General features: G+C 38.1%; 1 protein-coding gene across 1 annotated transcript; it reads right to left on the bottom strand.

Annotated features, from left to right (window-relative positions):
* Positions 1 to 141: 141 nt before the first annotated feature.
* ltv1 (LTV1 ribosome biogenesis factor) lies at positions 142 to 9,204 on the bottom strand. The gene is made up of 11 exons (XM_031741339.2): positions 9,026 to 9,204; positions 7,657 to 7,788; positions 7,129 to 7,320; positions 6,945 to 7,032; positions 5,832 to 5,964; positions 5,133 to 5,364; positions 4,654 to 4,781; positions 4,421 to 4,560; positions 2,928 to 2,980; positions 2,264 to 2,464; positions 142 to 1,542 (listed from the first exon to the last, which is right to left on the bottom strand). The coding sequence occupies exons 1-11, from the start codon at positions 9,026 to 9,028 to the stop codon at positions 1,432 to 1,434; spliced, it is 1,413 nt and encodes a 470-aa protein (XP_031597199.1). The 5' UTR covers positions 9,029 to 9,204; the 3' UTR covers positions 142 to 1,431.
* Between the last annotated feature and the right edge of the window lie 1,270 nt (positions 9,205 to 10,474).

A 10,474-nucleotide genomic window follows, 5' to 3' on the forward strand; every position in this document is an offset into this window, starting at 1 on the left:
TTTTCTGTGTAAATATGAAGACAGAGACACCCATCTACAAAGAGCCTTTTTTAATTTCCTGTTTTTCTCTGTTTGTGTTTCACAAAACTTTACTTCAGACTGAATCACACATTCCACCAGTAAAGATGTGAAATCAATGTAGCGTGGAGAGAAGTGCGTTTCCTTTATTGTTGCAGGTTAGGCGTTTAAAGTGACATAAAAATAAAACTCTCAAAACCCTCTAAATTATTCTTGTTTATACTCCACCTCCAGTTATCCTTACATGTTGCTCACAGCTCAGTTTAGACATGTGGCTAGCAAACAAGTTGCCATAGCAATGTTAGTAAAATTTGTGCTGGAAGCTGATCCGTGTTTTGCTTGATGAGCAGGCCGCCTCCAGCCTGCCTGCGTCAGAGCTCATCTCTGTTTGAAGAGGAGGACGCACTTTCTCCTGTTTCAACTACAGAGCTATGCAGTGAAAAGTGAACAGTCTTCTGGACGCTTCATCAGCTCCTGCTGGTCATTAGTTGGATCTACAACAGCACAGAAGGACTTAGTCTTGTGTAGCAATCAAACAGTTTAATTCAATTGAATTAATGTTGTTGTTTTTTTTTCTTTTAATTATGCTAAATGTGTTGATATCTCAGCCCTTCAGTGAAAACCTATGAATTAGTACAAAATTTAAAGTTTATGAAATGCACAAAAGATAAACATATTGTATTTACAGCAATAGTTTAGAGAAGTATTAAATGTGTATCTTAAGTTCGATAAAGCTTATGTGCCTGTGCACAATGTAAGCTTATTTCATAACATCATATAGTGACCAAATTACAATTATAATCATTATAAAAATGCTCAGAAAGTACTCGTACAAACTTGTCTCACACTTAAATCTCGGCTCTTCAGACCGGACGCATCTCATTCACTATGAGACAAACAGGCCCATAAGAAAGTAACTGTACAACTAAAATGCAGACCTGTTAAACATTATATACAGTGAGTTTTTTTAAATTGATGATAATAATAATCATATCTAAGCAGCAATATTAATTTTATTATGGTTAACACACAATCAGCACTGAGTCATCCACCTTATCATCTGTGGTAAAAGTACAGAATGACAAGATTTAAAGAAAGAATATCAGAAACCTGGATTTAAGTATTTTTAATAAAGGCGCAAAATTCATATTTGACAGGCATGACTGAAGCGTGACAGCCTGTCCTTCAGTATTCCTTCAACAGCACGACATCCTGAGCCGGATTACTGGAGATGAAATTCAATTTTTGCTCTTTCCTGAATGAATTGGATGATTTGGGGAAACCAAAACTTCCCAACATCCCCCTCAGCCCTCTCATTTGCCATCATTTCCTGTCCTGTCAGCTCCACTGAGGTGAAGAGCAACATGTGACCAGTTGAAAAGTCAGTGTAGGCACAGGCCTGGCAGGCAGCTGCTAAAGCTTCAGGCCTTGAACATTTGTCCTCAGGTTCAACATTTGCTTCTCCTGCCGGGCTTTTTCCTCCTTGAATGCCATTTTATTGGCTTTCTTTTCAGCTCTTCTTTCCTAAAAAAAAAAAAAAAAAAAAAAAAAAAATACAATAAAATAAAAAATATCAGGAATCAAAATGTAAAACTGATATTCTATAAATCTCTTCATGGCATAATCATTTGTTCACAGCTTCCTTTCTGCGGGAAGGCTTTGTAACATCACATATTTCATCATTAAAAAAAAATAAAAAAATAAATAACTGAGCCTAGTCAGCACAGGATACCAAAGTATTTACCCAGTTTGCACTTGGATTAGACTCATTTCAATGACTTCCTCAGCTCATTAATCTTTGGCTGGGTTAAAGAATTAGACCTTTGTCAACAAATTCCAAGAAAAGAACAAAACCAACATTGACTTAGTCCTCAATAATCTGTCTATCCCCAAACAGGCTCCTCGCTCTCAATTTTTATAAATACTTCATAAACACGTGGTCTAAAAAAAAACAGCTGGTCAGTGTAGTTTTATTTTGTTAAAAGGAGAATATTTTCAGCAGTGTATTAATCCACATTTGGGGCTCAGCAGTACAGAAAGACTAGGTCAAAATTAACTCATGCTGATGATGGAGACAGACATTAGCTGATTTTAGATGGTGCTGAGAGGAGTCGTCTCTGATCCACTGGCGGGATGCAGCAGTGACTTCAGATACAGCTCGCTGACCTGCTCGTGTCAGCTCACAGGTGGTGTGATTTCATCAATTTGTTCTAAACTGTTCAGAGGCAGGGACAGACTTCCTCACCTTACGTTCTTCCTTGATAGCCTGTTTCCTGGCCTTCCTCTCTTCTTTGCTCTCCTCTTTGCTTCGAGGCTGAGCGGAGACACGAGGCAGGTCTGTGTCGTTAATTCTCGTCATGCGCTCTGCCTGCTTGGCTGTGAGACCTCTGGCTGGGAGCACATCTAGAGGGATGCCCGTCTTACTGGAAACACGGATCGGCTTTGGCTAAAGACAGAGAGAATTCAATTCAGACCACATGTGAATAAACATAAATAATAAACCTTAAAAAAAAAAAAAATGACTCAAACACATTTTCTAAGCGTTTTATAAGAGCCTATCCCAGCTGTCTCGCCCCAAGACAGCTGGGATAGGCTCCAGCACCCCCGACGACCCTGAAAAGGATAAGCAGAAGCAAATGGATGGATGGATTCATAAGTCACATTACTGACAACAACAACAGCATTAAAATGAAATAGATTCAAGAGTTTTTCAGAATTTTGAAGGTCTCACTCTGATTCTGTTCATCTGGACGAAGCGTTTTCAGTGGCGAGACCACTAAACGTTTCTCACTACATCCAGATGAACCGAATCCACTTAATAATCGGGATGATCGAGCATGCATGGCTATATTCCTTAACATTTGTAAAAAAAAAAAAAAAAAAAAAAAATTCCAGTCTTTGTTTTTTACCTTTTGAGGTTCTTCAATGACTTTGGGTCTGTTATATATATTGGAGTATGTACCTGGAGAAGAAAAAAAAAATGGATAAAAAGATCATCTGTAGAATACAGATCTATTACACGAGTGTCTCACTTGTGCACTTCCCACCACTACTGAACAATAAATTAAACCAACACCAAAAAATAATTGTTTTATACTATTTTGCACAAGTCTGTAGATACTCACTGTTGTACCATCTCAGACATCCTACCAATGACCTGAGCCAAAGGTCTCATATTTGAGTTCATCACTCCATAAGACCTTCCACTGATTTTCAGTCTAGTTCTTGTGTACTTTGGCTTTTCTTCACATTTTCCTTCTTTAAGAATCATTTTTTGACAGCCATCCTTCCACTGAATCCAGTTCTAATGAGGCTACAAACTAGATGGTTCAACATAGGAGCCAGATGCATAATTCAGGCCTTTGTTGTGCTGTTGTTTCCTTTGTTGTCTGTCCACATGTCCATTTCCCTTAAGATATTAAAGGCACTGCTCACTACACTATGTCATACCAAGTTTTGGCTGATAATGCTTTGAAAATCACACTGCTGGTACAATAAATATTATGTTATGCCTGTCAAACTGTATTATTTAAGGCATTTTTGTAAATGCAACTAAAGAAATGGGAAGTTGTTTCTTTGAAAAGGCTTGTAGTGATTATATCTTTTGGCATGAGGCAACATGCCTAAAGATATCATTTGAAGCAGTTTTGTGATTTCATTCCTTCAGTTAGGGAAATTTTATAGTCTTCAATGCTTCACAGGTGAGTGTTAAATTTTATTTATTTTTTTTAAACCACCGGCAGGTCAGCAGGGCCATTTCACAACTCCATTTAAATGACTGTAACTCTGTTACAGTTTGTGCAACAGGCAAAATTGAAATGTGTCAGTAAGAACAGAAGGCGAGCTTTACAGGGATATTTGGTCTGTCATGGTAGCACAAAGCATTCACAAGGTAGTGCTGTCTGAAGACAGGAAAATCAGCTCTGCCTAGATTTCACCATGTGCGCTTCACATTACTAATTTAAATGGTCCCTGAACAAATAATTTTGTCATTTTACAGCGAAACTTCCAGGTGGATTGCATCACTTGGGTGATAAAGGGTTCAGTGGCTAAACACAAAAAACACATTGCTATGAAAATGCTCATGTACAATCACGGAAAATGAGTGAAAAACTAAAGAAAAACTTTGAAAAACCATCAGAAAATCAGGAGAACTTGAAAAATTACATTAAAAAAGTGGATGCAAAATACAAAGAAATGAGGGCTCAAGACTTTTATGCAATAATATTCTGCATTTAAATATCTCTGGAAAGATAAATGTGTTTGTTTGTTCTCCCGAACGATGTCACAGATCAAGAAATCTGTTTAAAATGCTAAAAACTTGGATGAATAAAAGAGCTCAGAATAAAACTCAGTGATGAGATAAAAATAGGACTTTACATAACATGACATAAAAACTCACTGATGATTGTTTCACAGTCCCACTTCTCTTCTGGAGCTTCAACAACAACGGTTTCCATCTCTTCTTCTTCATCCTCATCTTCCTCCTCCTCCCTCACAACAGGAAGCTCTTTGGGACCTAAATCTTCTGGCCTCAGAGACCTGATCCACAAAACAGAGGGGGAAAAACCCCACACACATTAATCAAATAGATCATTTAAAGCCACACCACTAAAAGAATGACATATCACTCACTCCTTCTCTTTCTGTTTGAAGTAGTCTTTGAGGACTTCATCCAGACGAACACTGTCTGGTTCAATGAACCCTTCCAGCTCAGCGTTGTCCAGAGGACCGATCTCATCATCATCAAACTGTTCATAAAACTGAAACGGCACCATACAGGAAGTGTGAGCTTTCATGTAGTGTGAAAAGACAAAGAACTGAAATAACAACAGAAAGGAGGCCAAGCACATTTACTTCTTTTGTGTTCTGTGAAGCACATCAGTACCCAGCAGTCACTCGTTACACACCAAATGCTCTGAGGATGTACCAACAAGTGATCAAGGCCACCGGGTTTTCTCTCTTCAACTACTGAATATTTGAAATCAGTACTTAACTTTCTGTAGTTGCACTCTGTTTTATCTAAGGTGCTTCATTTGTCACTGTACTTTTACATGAAGATGGTGAGAGTTCCTGACAGAGAAAAGACTCCATACGAATGCAAAAATGTTCACCTTTTCAAAGCGGTCGTCCAGCAGGGTGAGCTGCTCGTTCCTCCTCATCACAGACGAAGTCAGCGAGTACTCAGTGAAGCGACTCTTCGTCTCTTCGTCCATGAACAGAAACTCTCGACCTCGGCCGTCCCCTTGCGCGTCCTCGTTGCTGGAAAAACTGCCGTCAGAGTCAAAGTCGCCTTCCTCATCTGTGTCTTCCCACTCGTCATCATCATCATCATGACTGTCTCCTCTATCACAGATTACACAAATACAAACAATTACAACAGGATATGACAGAATTTTTGCACTGTAGTAAATATATTCATTAGGTTATATATATTAAATACTGGCTGTGCCAGCTAACATCTACATGCACTCTGAACCAAATGCATTTTAGCAGTAAGAAACAGTGAGTCTCTGTCTTCCTGTTTCATTCAAAATGGATTGAGATACAGCTCAAGTTTTAGATTGGGGTGTTTTGATGATGAGAAAATACTTTTTTGATTGTGTTATAAAAGTTAAGGCACCAAAACAATGTTGCTGTAGCGAAAATGAATTTTTAGGCATAGAAATCAGCCTCGCAGTTACAGTTTCATTCGGGCTTTACAAAAGTCTCTAAATGTCTAGAATCACAAATCTGGAATAATCTCATTTTTAAAAAATACATAAATAATATTTGAGGAATAAAAAGAAAATTTTGACTATTGAAATTCTTACTCCGTGTCCACAGCTCCAGTCCCACTGTTTGCTCTGATGATGAAATCATCATCCAGGATGTTGTTGGGGTTCTCAAAATCAAAGTCATCGTCGAGCGCAGCTACAATGTCCGGATCCATGTCGAGCCGGGGTCCTGGAGGAAAACGTATAAGACAGTTTTTCACTGTGACGTCAGGAGCTGAAGGTTGGCTTTAGGTTGCATCACATGTTAGAATTAACACATTATCTTTAATATGAAACAAAGTATATTTATGTAAATGTCTATATTATTATAGTGAAATAAAGTTTTACACAAAATATCGATGTATTGAGCTCTATGCTGTGCTCACTTTACTGCAGAAGCAGAAACGGGTCACGGAGAGGGGTTTGTGTTGGTGTGTGGGAACTGTAGCCTGTAGGTTTCTACTGTTAACTGAAATTATGAGACAGTGTGTTTCAGATCAGTTTACAGAGTGAAATAAAAGTAAAGTAACGAGTAGTATAACGACCGTGTTTCTCCAGGGAGTAATTAAGTAACAAACTGCATTACCTTAAAGTATTCCGTGTATCATGTGTTATAACTTTATTTTACCTTACTTTATTTTTATCAATGACCAGAACAAAGAGGGGAAATAGCAGACAATATGTAATTAATTTGCATGAATGTAATGTCTTTCATATGTTGCTTAGAGATGGTGGTGACTCTCAAAGTGGAGCCAATGAGAATCGATAAGTGATATCAATAATGGAATCGGAATCGCTAAATTCTTATCAATTCCCATCTCTAGATATGACACCACAAACTGACTCCCAACACATGACTCTGCAAATAATTTTTGCATATTGTGTTGTAATTTGCATGTTTGACAAGCACGGATCTAAAACCAATGTAAGGAAGTGTTGTTCTGCTGCAGTACCCAAATCTGCTGATGAGATGCAAAATTTCAGTTTTGTTTGGTTTTAGAAAAATCTTCTAAATCGGGTCACACAGTAATTAGTGTGGCAAATCTTGAGTGACAACATTCAGACAGTATTTAATGATGATTTATATCCAAGTTATTAAGATAACTATTATCTTAGAAGCTTGATAAAGGTCCTAAAACACTTTTCCATTTTAAGTGATGGGCTGTTTACCTGAAATGGGAGCAGCTTTGTTCAAAAGTCCCACCTTCTCTTCAAACTCTGAGGCGAACACTGAAGAAGGCAGGTTGATGGAGGAAGCCTGCTCATTGAACAACACAGGGATCATTTTAGATCAATTGCTCAGAGTAACTAGATGACGCACAAGTCTGTTAAAAAATGTTTCACAGCAACTCACAGGATTGTCCTTGTGCACAATTTTCCCCCCCTCATTCTCCTCCTCTTCATCTTGGAGGGAAAAAGGCTGTCTGTCAGAGTACACGAGCTCAGATGGGCCCGACGCCTCCTTCAGGTGCTGAAGGTAGTCATAATCATCATCAAAGAATACGCCAAATTTCCGTTGCTCCTCACGCCTCTTCTCCGTTTCCACCTAAGCAACAACAAACACATGATCACAGCATCACATTAACGCGGCATTTCTGAAATGAAGTGAAATATTAGCCACTGGGTTATAGCCCCTTTAGTTTGACAAAAGTAAATCAGAGCAGAAGAACGTGATTAAACAAATACAAAAGAAGAAAACAACTCTAATTATGACAAATGACTTTGCTGATTCGTTTTTTATTGTGAAGTCCTGAACAGTTTAACCCTCTTTAGGGTTCTTAAAAACCAATAAAAGCTAAAAATCAGCTATAAAATCAGACATTAAACACACATCCTGTGAACATGAGTAAAAAGACTTATGATCAGAACAGCAAGGTTGTACCTTTGTGGCAGGCAAGAGGACATGCTGTGGCGCTTTCTCATCTGCAGCCAGAGGGTCCTTTTGACTCCTGTGGACGAGGTGAAAGGTCACAGCCTTCTTCTTGTCAATAAATGCCTTCTTCTTTCGATGGGGCTGAAAGAAAAAGAAAACAATGTAATTCTTCTTTTAAAACTAGACTTATGCCAAGCAAGACACAAGCATGTTCAAATCCATCTGATTTAGGATGATCATGAAAGTAACAATATGCTGAAAAGGCCTTGAGTCACTCTTCCTTCTTTAAATTTTGCTAATAAAATTGGAAATAGGTTTCTATTTCCAGGTTTTTATTGAAACAAGTGCAAACACACTCGGAAACACACCAAGAAGGTACACACAGGCTTTTCTCCCTGCTTCCCTTCTTTTAGAGTGGCTTCTTACATCCACCGTTATTACACTGAAAACAGTAAGTAGACCACCTGAAAAGTTAGATGCATCTTTTGTTTCAGGCATTTATTAGATTTTCACCATTTTTTTAAGGACACGACTTTCAGAAACTGTTGATCTGATGTAGTGTCTAAAGATACAATTTAAAATTGGTTCTTTCTGCCAAGATGCCAGTTTTGTGTAGTCAAAAATGTGTTTCATCCTTTGAGTGAAAAAGCAGCTGGAGAGAAACTTTGAAAGACTTCTGAAAGCCTAAATGCCCATTACTCAAGACCACTTTCAACAATACAACAAAGTCTGGCTGATTCGAAACAAAATATAAATAAACTACAGCTGATTCAATGCTCAGTACTGTATTACAATACAAATACAACACCGTGGGGATCGTCACGCAATAGTGTTCTCAATAAGCAAACGTAACACGGATTCCTTATGGCTGATGCCATGACAAACTTGGTTAAATTGTCAAATATTAAAACTTAAGCCATTTCCTTTGTTTGTTTGTTTTAAAGACTAGTTTTGACTACTTCAGTCAACTAATATGTTTTCCCCTCACCTACCTACCCTACCTACTTTAAGTTTTTAATCCTGCTGTAGTTAACACCTATAACAACTTCGTTTTGTAATGTAGTTGCTAATGCTGTGTGAGATGCCACTTTATTACTTACGTCCAACTGTTTGAGCAGGGTACAACAAACCGCTGACAATGTTTTCAGAGACTCTTTTAGATCATTTGAGTTCATGTGTAAACTCTCTAGCTCACATGAATAGGATAAACAAGTCACTTTTCATTTAACTAACTTTTAAGTTTTCAATGTATACTTCTAATTATAAAGCTATCACAACCTCTAGCTAACCAATTTTTTTTTTACCAGTTTCTTGGGGAATTGGCACGTTAGCCACTGTTAGCTAACAACATTAGCTGCCTTAGCCTGCAATATCTTACCATTTTGTTATAGAGTCTCTCCTGTTTTCCGACGGGTCAAGCTAAAAGGTCTTCAAATCTCGATTCACGGGTAGCTGTTACAACATGTAACCGTTTAAATGGTCACTCTTTCCTCGTTGTTTATACACGCTGCCTTCACCTTCACCACGCTGGTGCTACCATTACTGGAAAGAACCATTAGCAAGACTAAGGGGGTTATAGGCATTGATATGAAAGCATTGATATGCTGCGACAAGGTTTTCTTTCCCACAAAAAATAAATAATGTTGTAAAATATTTAAAACTATGTTTATATGTATAATATTATTTGTGATACCTGCGTGTCATGTATGTGTAATTTAATTCCACGACATTATGGAGTTAGTATATTCCAAGAATTTTTTTCCCCACGCAACTTTATTTATATATTGCCGAGAAACAAAAGTATTTTTCGGTCCTTTAGGGGTCGCCACAACGTATTATATATGTTAGTGATGGGCAAAGGAAGGTTTTATGAAACACTGAAACGTTCGAAGCATTTGTGCCTGAATTGTATCAAGGTTTCAAAACAGTTTTACATGTCTCCACAGTGACATCTGCTGGACACAATGTGCAGACAGGCGTTCTAAATAAGTGCACTTACTATATCAACAATTATGTTTATCACTTGTTCTGGAGAAACCACCGTACAAGCAAAAGAAAGAAAGAAAGAAAGAAAGAAAGAAAGAAAGAAAAATGCTGTTATCGTTGAACAATTCGTTTCAGCAAATACTATTAAATTCTCATGTTAAAATACACAAGGCTTTTTCGTGTACTAAATAATTCAGTGCAACGCACGACAAACCAATTTATAAAGAACTTAAAAAAAGAAAGATGGCTATATCTATGGATGAACAGGTTTTCAGCTGTTTTGAGGCTGAGCTGGCTTCATTTCTAGCAATTTCCTTGAACAAGAAATATTAATCTTCTACTCTACTCTGTGCTCCATCCTTTGTTCAGTATTTGAATAATCTCCACCTTGCCTCTGCTCCAAACCACACATTAGGTTTCACTACCGTTAAGTAAACCTGCTTTTTCACTCTTGCTGCTGTCCTTCTGTAACCAGTCAGCCTTGGCATTATTTTCTACCTGTACTCTCTTCTTCAGTGTGTGTTGCTTTGGGTGGTTGGGACTGTCTCGCGCTCAATTACACACATAATCTGTCTTGCTTCTACAAACATCCATTCCTCTTTTCTCCAGGGCATACCTTCACATACGCAGGTATGCTTCCATCTTTTCCACTACAGATCACAAAGCTGTCAAACATGGTTGTCAAGCTGCCTGACTTCATCTGTCAGCCTGTTCATCACCACTGCAAACAAGAAGTAGCTCACAGCTGATCCCCTCACCAACCTAGCGGTCACTTCTACTGTCTCACTGTCATCATACATGTCTTGCACCATCCTCACATACTTCCATACATCCTCATGCC

The sequence above is a fragment of the Oreochromis aureus genome, linkage group 6 (genome assembly GCF_013358895.1).
Source record: "Oreochromis aureus strain Israel breed Guangdong linkage group 6, ZZ_aureus, whole genome shotgun sequence".
NCBI classification, from domain to species: domain Eukaryota; kingdom Metazoa; phylum Chordata; class Actinopteri; order Cichliformes; family Cichlidae; genus Oreochromis; species Oreochromis aureus.